The 19288-nt window shown below is 42.3% G+C and overlaps 3 protein-coding genes across 5 annotated transcripts; all 3 read left to right on the top strand.

Annotated features, from left to right (window-relative positions):
• The first annotated feature begins 10 nt into the window (after window positions 1-10).
• Window positions 11-2034, top strand: gng5 (guanine nucleotide binding protein (G protein), gamma 5). The gene is made up of 3 exons (XM_031865393.1): window positions 11-163; window positions 1186-1328; window positions 1746-2034. Exons 1-2 carry the CDS (start codon window positions 83-85, stop codon window positions 1309-1311), a joined length of 207 nt encoding a protein of 68 aa, XP_031721253.1. The 5' UTR covers window positions 11-82; the 3' UTR covers window positions 1312-1328; window positions 1746-2034.
• A 918-nt stretch (window positions 2035-2952) lies between these two features.
• On the top strand, window positions 2953-16661 carry gpt (glutamic--pyruvic transaminase). Of its 3 annotated transcripts, none has more exons than XM_031865374.1 (12): window positions 2953-3116; window positions 6276-6462; window positions 10007-10096; window positions 10354-10462; window positions 10591-10724; window positions 11465-11708; window positions 12237-12316; window positions 12404-12540; window positions 12701-12875; window positions 13617-13772; window positions 15255-15367; window positions 16082-16661. In XM_031865374.1, exons 1-12 carry the CDS (start codon window positions 3082-3084, stop codon window positions 16170-16172), a joined length of 1551 nt encoding a protein of 516 aa, XP_031721234.1. In that variant the 5' UTR covers window positions 2953-3081; the 3' UTR covers window positions 16173-16661. The 3 variants fall into 3 exon arrangements, with proteins under 3 accessions (XP_031721234.1, XP_031721235.1, XP_031721233.1); XM_031865375.1 differs by lacking the exon at window positions 2953-3116 and adding an exon at window positions 5675-5794; XM_031865373.1 differs by lacking the exon at window positions 2953-3116 and having other exon boundaries at window positions 5826-6462.
• Window positions 3147-5539, top strand: fuz (fuzzy planar cell polarity protein). The gene has a single exon (XM_031865377.1). The coding sequence runs from the start codon at window positions 3287-3289 to the stop codon at window positions 4604-4606; it is 1320 nt and encodes a 439-aa protein (XP_031721237.1). The 5' UTR covers window positions 3147-3286; the 3' UTR covers window positions 4607-5539.
• Window positions 16662-19288: the final 2627 nt, after the last annotated feature.

Below are 19288 nucleotides of genomic sequence, written 5' to 3'. Positions count from 1 at the left end.
CTTTTGCTTTTGTCTCAGCATCCAGCCCAGAATCCCACCCACCGCCCAGCGTTTTATTTTTCACGAAACAAACACCTCGAGAATGTCGGGTTCATCTAATCTCGTAGCCATGAAGAAGGTCGTACAGCAGCTCCGTTTCGAGGCGAGCATAAACAGAGTGAAGGTAATTTATGTGCTTATTGTTGTTCTGCCAAGTGACGTTGACTGAGGGGGTTATTATCTCAACCGTTACGCTGCTCCGCTAACGACGCTAGCCTGCTAGCTGTTAGCCTATTAGCTGGTGCCAGAGGCTAGCCGCTAGCTTGTAGTCAAAAGGCGTAACGTTAGCTTTAGCAGGGCGTTGCTTGAAGGGAAGTGTGCAGCGCTGTACTGCACACTGTTTAGATTAATCACAGTAGAGATAATGTGACATTTAGCTAGCTCCTGTCTCTTTACTTAAGATGACTACACACTAACCAAACGTTACCTAGAAGTGAAACTAACGTTGGAACATTGGCTACCTGGTGAATAAACTCCATTCGTTTGCAGAAGTCAAAGGCCATTTCCCCTCAGTATCTTCACCAGTTGCAAGGCAAACTAAGAAGATAACTTTAAGTTGACTAGATAAAATGAAATACGCGATAAGATTTAAACAGATAAATTGTGTGTACTCAAGACTATGAATCCAGAGGGTCTTCCTTATGGGATGGTTTTAAATGTTTGATCAATACAAGAATTCAAGTGTACTTTGTGTAATTACTATTAATTTGGGAATTACCAAATGAAAACTTATATTCTCTTCCCCCATGGTTCAAGTTCCTAGTAAATGAATATGGACATTTATTTTAAGTATTACAGCAAATCAAGTAGTGCTTTTCCATGAAATTAGGGGACTAGCAAGCAAAGGATTCATGAATACATGTCAAATTGAAGCAGGCCTAGATATCCCAACTTTTCATTTCTCGTACGGTTCAAGCTTAAGAACACTTAGTTCAGTTTCCATAAAGCGGTTCATTAGTCTTTCCTGAGGATACCAGATATTTCTGAATTTAAAAAAGCTCCCTACTGAGCCACAGAGGACATTATACGCCTGGTTTTAGTGACTGAGTCCAGGTGTAAGATCAATAAAGTTTATATTTCACAGCCTATTTAAAATAACCCCATGTCGTGGCTTATAATTTTGGTTCCCTTTTTTTTTGTCACCAGGTCTCCCAGGCAGCTGCAGACCTTCAACAGTTTTGCATGCAGAATGCCATGCAGGACCCTCTGCTCACTGGTGTGTCCTCCAGCACCAACCCTTTCAGGCCACAGAAGGTCTGCTCCTTCTTGTGAAACCACTGCATTCATTGGTAAGTCTTCCACACGTATGACACATTCAGGCACACACTCATACAGGTCTGAACAGTTAAGGATATACTGGTTACAATTTATTTTAATGCATTTTGAGTGTTCCCTTCCTCGCTTTTATATAAAATATTGTTTTCGATGAAAAGAAACCCTTTCACTACAATGAAAGGGTTTTATTTTGAAATGTGGACGTTAAATGTTGGTAGTTTCCTCCACAATAATCCAGTGACTGTGGTGAAAAAACATCTAAACATGAATAGAAACTTCTCAGCCCTCCACAGCATTACTTCTTTGCCATCCATGTGTATGCTCACTACTAAAAAAAAAAACCGCTATGTTCTTCAAACAATGTGGATGTTTGTTTGGTAGTGCTTCCTCAGACTAATTTTCTTTCCATTTGTTTTTATGTTGTCTTGCAGGCCTTCATTTTGATGCTACAGGGAAAAGTCGACCTCAACACTGCTCCTCATGCCAAGCCATTATACTGCCACGGGATCTCTCGAGTGTAGAACACATTGGAATCATGTCAGGAAGATGACCATCTATTTTCAGCCACAGTAGAAGAAAGGAGACAGTTTTATTTTTCATGGCACAGTGTGATTTTCGAGTAAATAATTGTGCCTTTTCTATTGTTCTATTTTAGTCATCACTGTTCTGGACTTTTTTGTATTTAATGAATTAAAAAAAAAACATTCTTTACTACTCCAATGTTTCATTGATTGTCATTTTCTGTTTTTTTTTACTACTCCACAAAGCAGCATTGCATGACAGACATAATTGTCCACATTATGCTGTATTCTAATGTATTCTTGGATAATAATAGCGGCATCTGAAAGACGCATGCATTTCTTTAGTAAACTGATTAAATATGTGTGTGAATATATCTGGATAGGTTTGATTTAGTATTGGAAGTATACTTTAAGTGTACTCTACAGACCTTTTTCACAGCAGTCATTTTTACATGTCATAGTAGGAAGAGCACAGGTGTGTTCAATAATATTAATGATTGCTGCCTTCCACTGAGGAGAGGCCCTATTGTGCATGCTGGCTCATTTGAATGGCTTACTGGGACACTTAGATACACTGAGCCATCGTTAATGTTATCAATCTCACCTGTGCTTTTCCTTCTGCCTGCTGTGAAAAAGGCCTGGAAGAAGTAAGGCTTGAGCCCTAAATTGTACTTTCGAGTACATATTAATATTATCCGCTTAATAGAAGTATGGCGTAAGTATAGTATGAGTGACGTATGACATAAAAATTGCCATGAAATAAATTGACTTGACTGAAGGTGTAATTGTAAAATCTTAAAAAAATGTTTAGGGCATTTTTAAATGTTAGATATGTATTTTTTTATATATATATAAATATATATATATATACTTTAATATTTATACATATTTTTTTATATATATTTATACATTTTTATTTATATATATATATATATATATATATATATACACACAAACTACACGTATGTGATGCTAATATTCACATAACATTCAGTGGTTGAAAGAGGCTCCGTTATGACGCTGCCATACTGTAGTTGCTAGTGAGCCGTTGGTCCTATGAAAGCGTTGGTTCGGCTCTCGCGAGAAGTGAACCAACGAGAGCTTCGGATCCACGGAAGCTTCCATCAACACTGTGGGGACTGAACCCGGGTCGGTCTTCTTGTCCCGCTCTTTCAGCGATTACATCACAGCTCGTAAATCACAACTGCAGCTCGACCAGCTGAATGTAACCACCACCCTGTGAAGAATGCATCATGGGACAGCGTTACTGTGGAAACGACGGTAACTTCTTTTGTTAACATATGTTAAATACGGTAGAGCTAACAAAAGCACGTGGTTAGAGAACCGAGGATATGTGTCATGTACATGCATTATAGACAGGTTAGCTAAGGTTGCTATCTGCTGCGGTAGAAAACAGTGCACGAGTGCAGTCGAGAGTGCGCAAAGCTAGCATGATGATGCTGCAGCATGGGTCAACACAGCTGCTCTGCCTCACAGCCAGCAGTGGGGTTCCTCTGTTCACCAGAGGAGCCTCCAAACAGCTGCCATTCTCTGTCATCGGCTCCCTGAACGGTGTGCACATGTTCGGGGGTGGTCAGGGAGTGGAGCTGTCCTGCTGTGAGACCGAAGGTGGGGGTAGGGTGGTGTGGAGAGTGTTCCATGACAGTGTGATGCTCATCGCTGTGAGTGCGGGTGGACGAGGCGGTGCAGGCTGCAGCAACAGCAGCAGCAAGGTGGAGAAGGTCCGCTTACAGCGCCTACTGGAGAACGTGTGGAGCTGCATGGTGCTGGTGCTGGGCCAGGATGAGCTGACCGACGTCAGGAATGTGGAGAGGCTGAAGAGGGACTTGCGGTCCTGCTTCACCCTCATCGATCAGCTGTTGGAGGAGAGGCAAGAGGGCATCCTGGGTCACCTGACGCACTGTGCCGACTCACTGCTGCCTCCGAACCCGGCTCTTCTTCAAGAGGCCGTGGATGGCTTCGCTGAGGCCGCGGAGAGCGAGTTTGGCTGCCTCGTCGTCCACGGCCGGGTAGCTGCCGCCACTGAGAAGTGGTGGCGCCTCGCACCTCAGGAGGTCGTGCTGCTATCTGCTCTGATGCGGTCCCTCTCGGCCTCTGGCTCGGCCTCTTGCGATTATCCAGTTTTCCTTCCCAAGGGCAGCCCCACCGTGGCCCACCGCCTGCTCCGCTTCCAGCTGCTCCCTGGGGCAGATGTGTGCGTGCTGTGCGGCCCAACGCCTTCCCTGCACAGAGCCGAGAGTGGGCTGGTGGGTAGTTTCTGGACACCGCTGGTGGAGACCCTGAGAGACTGCCTGGCTATAGGAGAGCGCTGCTTACCGGGATCTGTATCCATGCGTCCTGATGTGCTGGCAGTTCTTCTCATCAACCGTGAAGCACGTCGTTCGGTCTCCTTCGTGCGGACTTCCACTAATCATCTACCCAGTGAGCCTCCTTTACCCTCCAAGGCCCGCTGCTGGGAGCTACTGAAGCTCTTCTACATCTTCAGCACGACACGCTACTTCACGCAGGAGGAGACTCTGTCCGTCTCCCCAGAGGAGAGGGCTCAGAGGGGCCACCACGAAGACTTCGTCCTTGGATTCTCCCATCAGCCGCTGCAGTGCTATCTAGTTACTGAGGAGTGCAAAAGCTACGGACTCCAGACACCACAGCACCAGCTCTTCCTGCTCATCCCGCTGTCGGTGCCCACCTTTGCACTGCGTACGTTGGCCACACAGACTCTCTCTGATATAGTTGCAGCCACTGGGTTTTAATTGAACCGTCAACTTAATTTTCATTAAAACACATCTTTGACTTAATAATATGTTAATTTACAGGTGAATAGCTGCTGCTATTTAGATTTGTCTTACATCTTTATTAATGACCGCAAACGTACACAATTACATGTTTACTAACCCATCTAGAGGCATTTAAATCAGCTTCCATCCGTCTAACCTTTGTACAGACGATGATTAACAGACCTCTGGTAAGAGATGCACAACAGAAAAGAATATCGCTGTTAATCTTTACTAACTCAGGAATGATGTAAATAATTGAAAATGGCACACCAAAGTGAACTGCCTTGAGCGTTGTTTTGCATTCAAGAGATAAGTCGCTGTTGTCTAACTCCACTGGCTTCAGGGCTGTTCCTGTCACATTGATGGAAGCTGTTTGACAGAGTGAATACTAACGTCATCAATAAGATTGCACTATATTCCAATATGTGTGAGAGAATCATGTGAAAATGTTACACGGGGATATATAAGTGCCTGCTGTTTGTTGTTTAGCCCTTTTTGAATCATTTGGCTTCAAATATAAAGAATCTATTTATTTGTCTGAGGTACTTTTAATCCTAAATATTGTTGGTTACTTTCTGTGGGTCTTGAGTGATCTATACTCACTTTTACTCCACTAATGTGATAATGATGTTCGGCCTCTATGGTGAAATCTGACGACGGGGCGAGTGCAAATAAGGCTTTTAAACCACTTGCCAAAAAAGGTAGAAGACAATCAAACAGGCAGTTCAATGGTTATAATAGTATTTGACTAACTACCAATGACGGCTAATAAAAACTATTATGTCACACTCACACACTTGGTATTAAATCCCTGTGATTGTAGAATGGTACTTATTATTCTGATTGCACAATTGATGCAGCTTTTCTCAGAGGTATTTACATTGAACCAAAGCAGCAGACAGAAGAGACTGCAAATGGGCTGCAGTTGCAATAGGAGGAGCATTCATGAGTATCTTGTTCACCAAGAATCCTTCCAAGTCTCCTCCCAAACCGCATGGAGCATCCAGAACAAAGAGTTGTGGGGGGGGGGTAGCAGTGCTCTGGACGAAGTTGGATGCTGCACGCGGGTCTCTGGTGATAACCGCTCTTAGCCACGTCTAGCTGCTTCAGCTCGGTAACCGGAGAACCGACCCTGATTGACAGCCTCATGGTGCGGTGCGTAAGGTAACGGGAGAAGAGTGGGTGGGATATAATGGTTGGAACCACACACACACACACGAAGGGGGAGGGATACGCTCGCGCTGGTCTGTGGCGTTTCCATGCGTAAAGGGAACGTACCCCGATAATAATTCCAGAGTGTATAAAGTAGTCCGTGTATGTGGTTGCAGCCAGGGACGTAAGAGACATCGGTACTTTAACCTCTCAAAGGTACAAAGGGCTGAACGCTTAGTCATTATTTAGGAGCGCAACTGTGCGTTCACGCCTCCGCGCGTGAAGTAACCAAGCCGGTGGTGCAAGTCACTGTTACCCAACTTACTGAAATAAAAGAGTCGTGTAACATGGCAGCCACGCGGATGCAGTTGCTGTCACCTAGAAACGTGCGGCTTTTGAACGGGGGGCGAAACGAGCTGTTAGCCGGTGGTGGTGGCTCCAGGGTCCGCGCACTCACCTCCTCTCCCGCTCTGTCGTCCTCCTCTCCCGGCAGAGCTCTATCCAGTCTGAGCGCGACGCGGCGTGGGCTCCCCAAAGAGAAAATGACCGAGAACGGAGTGTCGCCACGGGCCAAGGTGTTGACCATCGACACCATGAACCCCACGGTGAAGAAGGTGGAGTACGCCGTGCGGGGGCCCATCGTGCAGCGGGCTATGGAGCTGGAGAGGGAGCTCTCTGAGGTTTGTGAAGGCCGTCTGATACCACTGTTCAATACCACCTGTATCCACTATGGACCATACTTTATATCTTGTCTTTCTCTGGAAACTTCACTCACTCCATGTAGCATGTTGTCTGTCATTACATCAGCCCGTTAGAGCATCCTTCTATTGGTCAGCCTGGTAAAAAGTTATTTATCTATTGTGAACTAGTGTGCCTAGAATATTTAGCATCAGAAGAAACTTAGTAGCTTACTCCACCAAATAGTTAGAAAGCCATTTTACTGTTGCTGTATTGGACACAGAAGTCTGGAAAATTGTTCACATCAGTCAAGATTTTTGCCATAATGATCTGTTCTATATTCATTTGAATCTTTTTTTAAATGTTAATTGGAGTATGAATCCAGTCAGTGTCTTTCATTCAGCATAATTGCATAAGCACGTTTCCATTCCTGGTTATGTTCTCACTTATTACTGTCTAAACATTACCCCAAAGAGAAAACAAGTGTGTTTATTACTCGCTGTGTCGCTTACACTCCCTCTTATCAAAGTCCATCAGTTAGTCAGTAGTTCCTGTGGAGGTCTTAATATCTGTAGACTGGTTTGATAATGTTTAACCTGTTTTTAAGCCCCGTCTGTAAACCTGAGAGATCCTCAGTGAGGTGAAGGTCCACAGTCTAAACCACAGACTGTGTTTTGTCCTGTGTGTGTCTGGCGTATTAGTGATGCACATATCTGTTGCCTCACTTTCCCTCTGACAGTCCTAAATGTCTAACTTAGCTGATAAGTAATGTAACTTTCATTTTAACAGCCGGAAACCAAAGATTTTCGGGTATCTTTGTAGTGAATGGTCCTCTCTGAAGATTAGAAATCTGTAGGATTATCCATATTAGGCTCTAAATCCATTGTATACATTGATTTTTTTTTTTTCTACCCAAGAGATTATAGGTCCTTTCCAGCTTGTTGGCGTTATAAATACAAACCATTTGTTTTCTTAAGTTATGTCGATCCCTTCCGCTCACACAGTTTTTGGTGATGTGGCAACCAGCTGTTAGTGTACCGAGTGCGGTCTGGTGTGAAACTGGTCGTCTCTTCAGGGCGTTGCTCAGGAAGAGACAAGTATCGCGAGCAGGTTCTTACAGAGCGGGGACGGGGATGGTGGGGGGGCACTGTCACCAAAGATTCTATGTTCGGTTTGCTTTGTCCAATGCTGATCCCCCTTTCTTTATGGGGTATTCATTTACTTCCTGGCAATTTACATGTTCAAAATTCAGCTGGTAAAACCCAGTTATAATCCTACCCGTACAACTTTAACACCTTCAATCTAGGAAAGTGGAAGCATCAGTATTTAATTGTTCACTGACTGCAGTCTGTTCCAACAGTACAGCACTCAGCCAGAAGGTAAAAATGTCCCCCAAATAGTCATCTACAGTCCTCCCAACTGTTCTTTTGTCAAAACTTGCTGTTTGGATGGTGTTGCATTCCTTTGGGAAATAGGTCACAGTGGTATTCTCGATTTCATCCACGAATTAAACCCACACACGCATGAATGAGCGCTGTATCCTACTCCAGTTTCCTACACACCTCATTCTTTTAAAGTGAGGTCTTTGCTGCTTTACATGAGCTACAAGTTCGGCCTTGTTCTTGTTATTTTCCCAAATACTAAAGTTGTGTTGGGACAGGGAAAACAACTTTGAGCCCATATGCTGCGTCAGTTAACGAGGGCTTCACATGCGGTTATGACATTGTGGTCTTTGTTTGTCTGAATGAGCTGATACTTAATGAGGACCATTGACGCACAAAGGCTATTTTTTTTTGTCATTCTTTCCACATATTCTGCCAGAATGAAAAGCAACATGCAAACCTCTGAAATGTTCTCCATTGTAGAATCTATGTTGCATTAAAAGACTTAAATTACACAGTCACATTTTGCAAAGTGAGTTTTCTTAGTTTAGTTTATTATGATATATTTTTTTTTTATCAGCGATGGAGGACACAAAGCTCTGGCCTTTTCAAGCTGCTTCTCAGGAGCAGAGGTCAGTGTGTTTTATACCCCCCCCCCCCCCATCATGAATTGCGGTACTTCTGACCTAGGGGTGTTATTCACCTGGTGTAACGCTATTGGTCTAGACCGAGAGACTCCTCTGGTGTTCGACCAATGAGAGAGTCTGACACTCAAACCTCCTCAAATCTGAACTGGTTTGAACTAATCAAATAAACATGCTGCTTTGTTTTACGCAGCCTGTCAGCATGAGGTTGCACTGGTGTCTTTTCTGTCACGCTGCTCCTAACATCTGGTGTTAACAGCGTGTGCGTGCACGTGCTTGTGTTTGTGCACGTGGTGGCGTGCATTGCTGTTTGCGGTCTCAGCTGCCCAAGAGATTATCTTTCAGAAACGTTATGTTATTGGCGTAGAAGGCGGTAAACTGATACCTTTATTTTGGTGATATATCATCCTAATTATTTTTGATGTTGTTGACTGCTGCCGTGCTGTCATAGATCCGGTTCCTCGGTCTACACCACTGAGGTTCAAAGCCTCTGTAATGTACTGTATGTCTCTGTGTTTGTATGGCGGAAGGTTGATGGCGGTACAATAAGGTGGTTTGCACAGGTCCTTGTTCCCATGTTTGGGTCTACTATCAGCATCAACGCTTTGTTAGAGGAACAGAAAAAAAGTTAGTGTGGTGAACCGCTGACACTTTTCATTGGCTTAACCTAAATAATCATGAAAGTAAGTTATTTCTGTGGCATTTATGAAAACAATAAACACACTTACACAACACACATTCATCCCCAAAATACACCACACGTAAACCTGAGTCCTTTTTTCATTTTATGCATCCTATTGTTGAATACATTTTCCTTCCTCATAAAACATTTACAGAGCCAATTATTTGAAGGAATTGGAAATCTACTTTGCTAACATAAACTCCTCGCTAGCAGTCGTCTTGTTCTTTGGGGACTCCCTATCAAAAACATTGCTCCATAGTGGTCAAAAACTCCACAGGGTACGTTCAAGTGGTGGTCTTCCCCTGAAACTGAACTAAATAGATTCTTTAAAAAAATAAATTGTTACTGACTAAATCAAATGAGAATTTATTTGGAAATAGAAAACTTAGATTTTTAAATGTGCTGTAATGTACCTGTATAATTATCGTGTCCATGTAGATTCTGTCTCTGCTAATCTAAAGGTAAACCTGCCTGTTCGGAGGAACTTGACTTTGGCCTGCATGTCGTCCTGGAGTAGCAGAGTCTGTCTCACCCCCTAATGTATTCTGCCAAAATATCAGCAGCTGCTGAGCTCTCAGCCTCTTGTGGCATGAATGTTTATGGGAAACTTGTGAGCCTGTGTGTGGGCGCATTGTCAAGGTTGTTTAGGTGCTGTGTGTGCTCTCAGCCAACCCCTTTGTCTTTAGAATAATCTCGTCAGGTTTGTTAATGGGCACTCACTGTCACATCTCAATCTCAGTTATGTGTACAAAAGGAAGAACAGCTGTCATTGTTCAAATGTTCTTTTCCATTCTTCAGATGTATGATAATGTCTGTGTGTTGTGTTTGTGCCCTGCAGGGAATCAAGAAGCCTTTTGTGGAAGTCATCAAGGCCAACATTGGCGACGCGCATGCTATGGGCCAGCAGCCAATCACTTTCTTCCGACAGGTCTGCCCCTCATCCTCACCCCCAACCTCTCATCTAAATTTAGCACCTCACCTCTGACTTGTCGGTGTCTATCAAACAGATTTCTCCCTACTTGAAAGTTGGTATATATATATATATATATATATATATATATATATATATATATATATATTTTTTTTTTTTTTTTTTTTTATTTTTTTTTTTGCTGTTATCTGTGCAGGTTTTTGCATAATGTCCCCCTCCACCTTTTTATCCTCACACCTCCTTTTTGTTTTAAGGTCTTGGCGCTGTGCTCCTACCCTGAACTCCTGAAAGACAGCACATTCCCAGAGGACGCTAAAAGTAGAGCGCGCCGCATTCTTCAGTCCTGCGGGGGGAACAGTATGGGTGGGTTGGTTTCTGCACAGTTAACTTATATAACCTCAGCTGCTAATCATCACCTTTCTCTTTATCCTCGTGTTCAGTTTAGCTTTCTGGTGGTTTGGCTTTATGTTAAAGCAACTTGTCTCCCTCAGGTTCGTACAGTGCCAGCCAGGGCATAGACGCTGTGCGCCAGGACGTGGCCCGCTACATTGAGCGAAGAGATGGCGGTGTGCCCTGCGACCCAGACGACATTTACCTCACCACAGGGGCCAGCGACGGCATCATGGTACAAATCACCTCATCTGTTAAAACTCACTTTGTGTCTCCGTTGTACTCTCAATCATGCGTGTTTGTCAGTTAAAAAGTTCCCCGACGTCTCGATCATTTTGCGGGGAACGGATGAGTTTTGGAGTGAACCCTTCATGAGCTTGTTCACTCTTTTTGGAAGAACACATACAGAAGCTGCAACAAGCAGGAATACAAATGCCTGTGAGAGCATAAAGTTCAAAAAGATACAAAAAAATAATTGATATAAAGTCACTGACTTGTGACTTGTAGATATCTATGAGATGTCTAATGAGTTTAGGAATGTTTCTTGTTCATACTGTTTCATTTCAAGTGGATTGCAGTCCTGATGAGTTACAATAAAGCAGAGTTGAGTTATGGCTGTCCAAGAAAAAAAAGCAAAGGTTTAAGAAGAGACAGAAAAGCACAATTCTGTATAGCAGTACTGTTTTTTTTGGGGGTTTTTTCGGGGGTTTTTTTCCTATTCTTGTTGACCATCTCTCCTAACCATCATCAGACCTGCATGATGTGTTCTTTAAAAGGATAACTGCGGTAATGGTTGTTTCACGCGGAAAACACGGAGTCAGAGCACCAAACTGAAATTCCACCCTTTCCTTTTTTCTCAGACGTGTATGCCTATAAATTATCGTGCAGATAAAGCGTATGATATGTGATTACTTGTATGTCGGTAACACTGTTGCTCTGACATCGTTCTCGACGTCCCTACCCTGCTCTTTTTAGACCATGCTGAAGCTGCTGGTGTGTGGCGAGGGCGCGTCCCGTACAGGCGTCATGATCTCCATACCTCAGTATCCGCTGTATTCGGCCACGCTCACCGAACTGGACGCCGTGCAGATCAACTACTACCTCAACGAGGAGAAGTGCTGGAGTCTGGACATCAGTGAGCTGCAGCGTGCCCTGGATGAGGCCCGGCGCCACTGCAACCCTCGAGCCCTGTGCATCATCAACCCCGGAAACCCCACCGGTAAGGTTTTGGTCAAAGTGACGAGATTCTTAGTGGTTGTCGGTATTTTCACATATTGAATCTTCTCGTTGAGCGCTCCAGATGATCAAGCTGTGTCAGTTTTAGGAGATAGAACACAATAATTATGAAGGACTTTTTTTTTTTGTCAATTAAGCAGTTATTGTACTGATGCATCTCTAATGTAGTCACAGATGATTGGGCCTTAATTTGAAAGACTTATATACTTTTAATAGATTATTTTGGGGCCATTTTTCGGATAGTTTACGGAGAAAGAGACTGGAATTAAAGGACATTTTTCTGGAATGAAACGCAGCTTAAAGCACAGGTCTACCAGGAATGAGGTTACTTAAAATCATATCCTTTCTGCATGAGGAGTAGACATTGTGTTTCCTCCCTTGTATCTCTATCACCACACAGTTCTTATACTACTGCAGGAGGAGCCACTAGATGGCAGCAAATGGACACAACAGCCTGGCTAACCACCGCTTCAAAACCTTTCTCCTTAATGAGCCTCCTTCTCATTCACAGGTCAGGTTCAGAGCAGACAGTGCATTGAGGACGTAATCCGATTCGCCGCACAGGAGCGTCTCTTCCTCATGGCTGACGAGGTACTGTCTCTGCATCACTTTCCACATCTGCCTGCTTTATTGTTTTCTGCGCACTGTGACATCCGCCATTCTGTCTTCGTCTGCCAGGTGTACCAGGATAATGTGTATGCTGACGGTTGCCAGTTCCACTCTTTTAAGAAGGTTCTGTTTGACATGGGGCCAGAGTACTCAGACACAGTGGAACTGGCATCCTTCCACTCAACCTCCAAATGTTACATGGGAGAGTAAGTCATTTTAATTGCATGCTGGGGATGAATCAGCCAGACCTTGTTAAAATGTTGACAACCAGCTCTTTGTGTTTTCTATAACCTTCTGTCTTTTTATGTTTCCTTTTTTTTTTTTTTTTTTTTGTGTCACATCCTAATGTTTTCTCTCCCTTCTCAGGTGTGGCTTCCGCGGAGGCTACATGGAGATCCTCAACATGGACGATGACGTGAAGGCCCAGCTGTCCAAGCTGGTGTCTGTCCGTCTGTGTCCCCCTGTTCCTGGACAGGCTCTCATGGACCTGGTGGTCAACCCGCCGCAGCCCGGTGAACCCTCACATGAGAAATTCATCAAGGTACAGAGTCGACATCCCACAAGCAGGACAAATGAATCAAAACGGAAATATATTGCAACATGCTCTCCTGTACATTATCAATACACTCACACCGGTATCATTATACTGGACATTCTGTTTGCAACAAGATACGCGTAGAATGCTATTGTTTATGGGCTGGTTTGACTTTTCTCTTAGACTAATTATAAGACAATCTGAAATACTATTTGTGTTGTAATGGCCTCGACTGTATGCAAGCTTAGTTACAGTCTTATCTAAAATCTCAGAAATGAATATGCAGTGCAATGTCCATGCATTATATCCTGTTACATTATTGTTATAAGGGAAAATAAGTCCTTTTTTTCCATCAACTTGACTATTATCATGGTCAATGTATCGCAAAAGCGTTATCGTGAGTAAAACCACGCGCAAAGAACATTTTTTTAAATAGTAGCATACGTAACTTTTGAGAACCCCTCATTACCTCCTTGTAGGTTGCGAAAAGGTTCTTTGGTTACCTCACTGCCTTCACATGATCTGTTTACACTTGCTGTGCAATAACTGGCTATTCTTCAGTCTCGTGGAGCTCACAGAAGTCTGGAGAAATTCAAGCAGACAACTTTGTGAGAGAAGGCCAGAGAAACAGTTGGCCATAGTTTAACTGTGCGTTGGTGTTTTCAGATTCTAGTAACATCCCTCTTTGGTTTCTTTTTCTTTTCTCTTTTCTTCGTGCATTTTCTCTTCTCTCTCTCCCTCATCCAGGAGCGCACGGCCACGTTAAGTGCCTTAGCAGAGAAGGCCGCGCTTACAGAGCAGGTCCTCAATACCGTTCAAGGCATCAGCTGCAATCCTGTGCAGGGCGCCATGTACTCCTTCCCTTGCATAACCATCCCCGAAAAGGCCGTCAAAGAGGCCACGGTCAGTCCTCGGCATTCTCTCATAACAATTTCAATGTTTCAGGTTTGACTGTGTTGTCGTTTCAAGGAAACTACATTGATGAGAAGCAAATATATAGTTGAAGAAGAATTTTTACTCATCACTCTCACTAGTCTACTTATCATTTGGTCCGTTATTATTTCACTTATTATTTTTATCCATGGCCTCAACAGCTCTTGTTCCACTAATACACGTGTTCCACTGCTGGCATTAAATACACCTGCAGAAAACACAAGACCAACATCTCGTACTTCCCGCTGTGCTTGATTAAGTAACCCTTTTAATTAGGTTCCCTACGCTGTGCATTCACCAACCATTTAGTTTGATTTCCAATAGCTTGTGGTTTCGATTTTGTCCCAAGGTTCACTGCTCAGTAGAATTTCCAGGGAGGGCTGATGAGTCGAGCCACCGAACATCTGATTATCTGGTTATCCTTGCAGAGGATAAGGTCGGAGTCCAGCTGACCTGCTGACACCTGATCATTCCCAGGGGCTCTGCTCACCATCTTCACCACACAGTTGTAGCCTTGCTTTGTTTTTGGCTTTGCTTTTCCCAAAAAGGAGGCTCAAGGAGAGAGCTTCTTTAGCGACATTCAATATTACACCATTGGCAGGTTAAATAGAGGTGCCGATGTGCAGTCCATTGAGCTGGATCTCAATACTCTGCTACTTGTAAGGGCTGAGATACTTTTAAAGGGATTCAAAAAGGTTTTACAAAAGCTTTTGATCTAAAGGAAATCATGTTTTAAATATTTTTTTTTACCTCAAATTGGTACTCTTCTCTTTTTAGTCTCAACCTTCGGTTATCCTTTTAGCCGACTGCCGGAGAAAAAGTCTTGAATTCTGAAGGGCACCTGTGCTACATAACTCTGAAACACGTGAACGGGAGAGAAATGTTGCCATGAAACTGTAGAATACAATATAAAAGAGGAAAAATATAAGCTCTGTAAAATTAGATTTAGCCTATCACCCATATTTATGTCAGAAATCAAGCTGTTCTCATAGATACACACACTGTAGAAAAGCACTCCAAGAATAACAAATAGCTTTTCATAAGATATCAAGTTACCGGTTGTATGATACAATGTAGAAGTACAGGAATATACTGTTCGTTACAAAGAGATGTTTCTGCGTTCATTTGGTCCGGTTCTGCTTTAAATAGATTTGATTTTCTACACATTGAAAGTCCTTTATAGTAAATTTAAGTTATGAATGTAGTGGAAGAAAATAATAAATAAAGCTGCTCAGTGGGACGTCTGGAAAAAAGTACATGCAGTACTTTTCGTATGAAGGCTATGCTGTAAGTCACAGTATTAAGTTACAAACATAGCTACAGTGCTACGCTGCTATATCATTATTTAAGTAGCTAATATTCTTGATCCAACACTTGCTACTTTAATAGTCCCATGACACCAGAATGTGAAACCTCAAACAGCGCGATACTGTTTCTTTTCCTCTCCGTTAGGACAAAGGTCAGCAGCCAGATATGTTTTACTGCATGAAGCTGCTGGAGGAGACGGGCATCTGCCTCGTACCCGGAAGTGGCTTCGGTCAGAAGGAGGGAACCTACCACTTCAGGTACAGAACACTACACACTATATTTACACATACGTAAATATGTATATATATATATATATTTAAATAAATACATATTGTCCTCATGCCAAAGTTGATGTCTTCAAATTGCTTTATTTGTCTGACCAACAGTACAAAATTCAGTAGATTTTTTAGCATTCATGTTGGTGATTATTCTTTTGCTGGAAAATAAACGTGAGGTCGACATTAAAGCCCCTTTCAGACATCATCTCTTAATGTCAATCTGACTGCAATTTTATGAGCGCCAAAGTCACGAGAGGTAAAAATAAAAACTATCTTACATTAATAATCTGACCAACAGTCTCTCCCAATGTTATTTATTTTCATTCATGCCAACTGTGTGGATGAAATATCGTAGAGAAGTTGTGACCCTTTCCTGAAATGTCCTGTCATATGGGAATGAAGCTGTAAGAAACATTTATGTAAAAGACGTAAAAAGGCATCACTTTAACAGTTTGATGAAGCCATCAATGTCTCATATTCTATGTCTGAAAATGTCTCTAAGGAAGAGGATGATTGTCATTTTGAAACGTACCATAACGCATAACCATTATTGAATTACTTTCCGAGTTAATTCTCAAGCGATTCTTTAAAATCTATGTTACTCTTTAACTCTTAGCCGAGGCGTCTTCTCTCGCTGCTTCACTCAGTCACACAGTTAATGTTTCTTTCTTTTCTTTCCCCTCTCCCTTCCAGAATGACCATCTTGCCACCGAAAGACAAGCTGACGATCCTGCTGAACAAAGTCAAGGAGTTCCACCAGAAATTCCTACAGCAGTATTCTTAAATTGCCACGTCTCTTCCTCTTATTTATAAAGGGAGGAAACCATCAACCAAAACAAAAAGAACTCTAATAAGTGCCTTTCCTACCACGGCTCTGGTGGTCTCTGTGATGACGCACTTCAGCATTTATACTCCTCTCATTGAGACATTCACAGACGCTTTTCAAGGCTTTGCTAGAAAACAAAACTGGACATGAAGAAATGATTTCAGAGACGTGTGTGAAGTTTGATTTGAAAAATGTGGTTTGAACTTTGAAGGATATATGTACTGTAAATGCGTATTTTCGAATGAGAAATGAATTGTCTTTATGAATACCAAGCTAAAATATAAAGGTACAATTGAAGGAAAGGGTAGTGCTGCTTAAAACCTTTTAGTACAACTGGTTGAAATATTACATTCCCGCAGGCAGTAGTTGACAGGGAGAATATGCCGAACAGTCGCCATTTGCATGATGATTCAAAGGTGATTTTGTGAAATAAAAATAAATGTAGAAGTCGATATTATGTCTCGTTATTTTAGAAAGAGCAATTGGATGTTTTTTACAGTTTTTATTTAGAGAGTACGTTTATGGAAAACTTATGAAAGCACTGTGGTTAATTTCAACCACATGAAGGTGTTACGTTACAGATCTCATACTTTCATTAAGGGACGGATTGGGCAAGAGGAGTTTTGCAACATAAGCATACAGTGATTAGTCATTTTCCATCTCTGTAATTATTAAACTTGAAGGCCAAAGGAGAATATTTCACTCTCAAAATGTTACTCATTTTAAAAAACATTGGGTTTAAATTAACGTGAGATTACGTACTTTTTGACAGAAAGCAAGTAAGACAGTTCACCACTTACAAGTTGAATTAATGAGCAACCCTTGCTCAACTCATTATTACACCCAGGGATTTTGCTGCTACGGCCTTATTTGGTCTGGTATGACCAGTAGCTTCTGAGTAATTTTAGCAAACTTGTGATTGATGTTGCTATGTAAAGTCGAGTAATTAACTCTGCGCCCATTTCACTTGCTCTCAATAGAGGTCGCCTCATGTCGATGGGTTGCATTATTTTATTTCTTTATTTTATTTTTTTGGCCACTTGGGGGCAGCCGAACCAACTGGAAAGGAAACATTGACATACCACCTTACAGAGTTGGGGCAAACACGTTCTGCAAGTTGTTTTGTATCCATCCACCAAATGCAGAGCAACATTAGCATTCATTTGGAGCCCTGTTTCAGGCCGCCATGCGAATGTGAGTAAAATGTTTTGGTCTCGTAATGGCGTCCTGAGCAGAGAATGAAGGCATGCTGCATTCCATTTTAAGTCTGAAGTCAAAGTTTTAACTGGAACTCTGCCTGAAGTCTGATTTCCAACTTGGAAAATCAGACAAACCCCGACCTCAAAATCCAAGATGGCTGCTCCACGCAGCAACAGTAAAAAAAATAACTGTAGTAATATGCTATATATTAGCACTGTCTCACCTGTGTCTAATTTAATCCGTCATACTGTGGAACTCCCTTCTGTGAGCATGGTGTGGGCTAATACCGTGCCGGCTGTGCGTCACTCGCTAACTAATCAGCTCTGTAGATGGACAAGCTAGCTAGCTTACTAGCCAACCGTCCTCGCTGGAGCTCCTGTTTGCTCTCCTCCCGGCAAAGTAGTCTGCCATTATTCTTTGTACAAGAAGGGTTTGAACAGTTAAAGATTATGTGCTAATCCAATTTATTGATTAATTCTCGTTAGCAGAGGCTATTAGCCAAATAGGCCTAATGCAGACAATCTCCACTTTGGCAATAAAAGAGTGAGGTTGCTCCCCAGATGTCACACACATCTGTGAGAGGGGCAACTGTCTGCTGAAACTGTCACCTAGATACAACAGCAGCTTTTATTGTCTCTATTAATCTGTCATCTATTTTATCGCCTAGTATGCAGTTTCCGAGCACGCTGGGATGATGGATGGTAGCGCAGGTTATGTGTGTGTGGGTGAGGTATAGAGAGTGAAAGACTATGTAGAAAGTGTTAAATTGAAGCATGTAGTTTGAAGGTGTTTTCTGCTCTCTTCCTCTCTACTCCACAGTGGCTGTCAGCTTTAATTATCTTTGACAATGGCTCTCCTGAATCCTAATTATACTGAGCCTTGTCTTTCCTGGAGCTCCTCGCCAGTCACTCCAGCAGCATGACGCGCTCACACATTTTAGTCCTCTTCACCCTAAATTAATTGGGTGCGTTTGGGTTTTTTTCCTCTCCTCTTATCTCCTGACATCTTTTGGGAATCAAAGGTCATCATTAGTTCGGGTGAGGGTGTAAGGCGACAGACAGACAGTCATGCATCAGGCAGCAGCGCTGTCATGTGCATACCTATGGTTGTGAGAATCACCAGCCTTTACTCAACGTGTCTTCATGTGACCGACCTGAGCAGGTTATTGAGACTCGGTACCGTTTGTGAGTTGATTATATTGTGTTCATTACTCTGTATTTGTGTACAGTAATGACCATAAGAGTCTATTATCTGGCTCAAACTTTGGCTGGCATTTAGTGAGGAAATGAAGGGCGATTCCACAGAAAATGTCACCAAAGACTCACTCTAAAGATATTCGATACCTTAACTCTTAATTATTTTCACTCAAACCGTTCAACAACTAAAACTCAACACATTTTCCTTTCATGAAAAAAAAGTTATCTCATTTTAACCTACTGGAATCAATTAAATCAACTTATAAAATGCCAACCATGTTGAACAGCTGTAAAACCCCAAATTCCCAGAAATGTGAAAAAGTACATTTGTTAAGGTTATTACTTTAAAAAGCATATCTGGATAAAATGTGAAAGGTTAAGGTTTTAATCTGGAAGCGAGAGGATTTGCCTTTTCTTACCATGATATTGGTTTTGTTTATTTTAAATTTTTTGCGTGAATGGATTGGAGGGTTTATCATGTCAGGAAGGTTTATACAGAGCCACGTTGGGTAAGATATGTCCATGATTTCCAAAATCGCTTAACATTATTATATTACATCCACTACTGCTGTTATTAGTATTTATAATTTTTCTATTATTATTCTGCTATCATTAGTGCTACTACCGCTATTGCTTTCGTCATTCGTCATATGTATAATTTATGGATTGACTATGTTG

Source organism: Anarrhichthys ocellatus, unplaced genomic scaffold (genome assembly GCF_004355925.1).
Source record: "Anarrhichthys ocellatus isolate YVR2014 unplaced genomic scaffold, GSC_Weel_1.0 scaffold32, whole genome shotgun sequence".
Classification (NCBI taxonomy): domain Eukaryota; kingdom Metazoa; phylum Chordata; class Actinopteri; order Perciformes; family Anarhichadidae; genus Anarrhichthys; species Anarrhichthys ocellatus.
The sequence above is the reverse complement of the archived record's forward strand: the minus strand, read 5'-3'. Positions and strand labels throughout refer to the sequence as shown.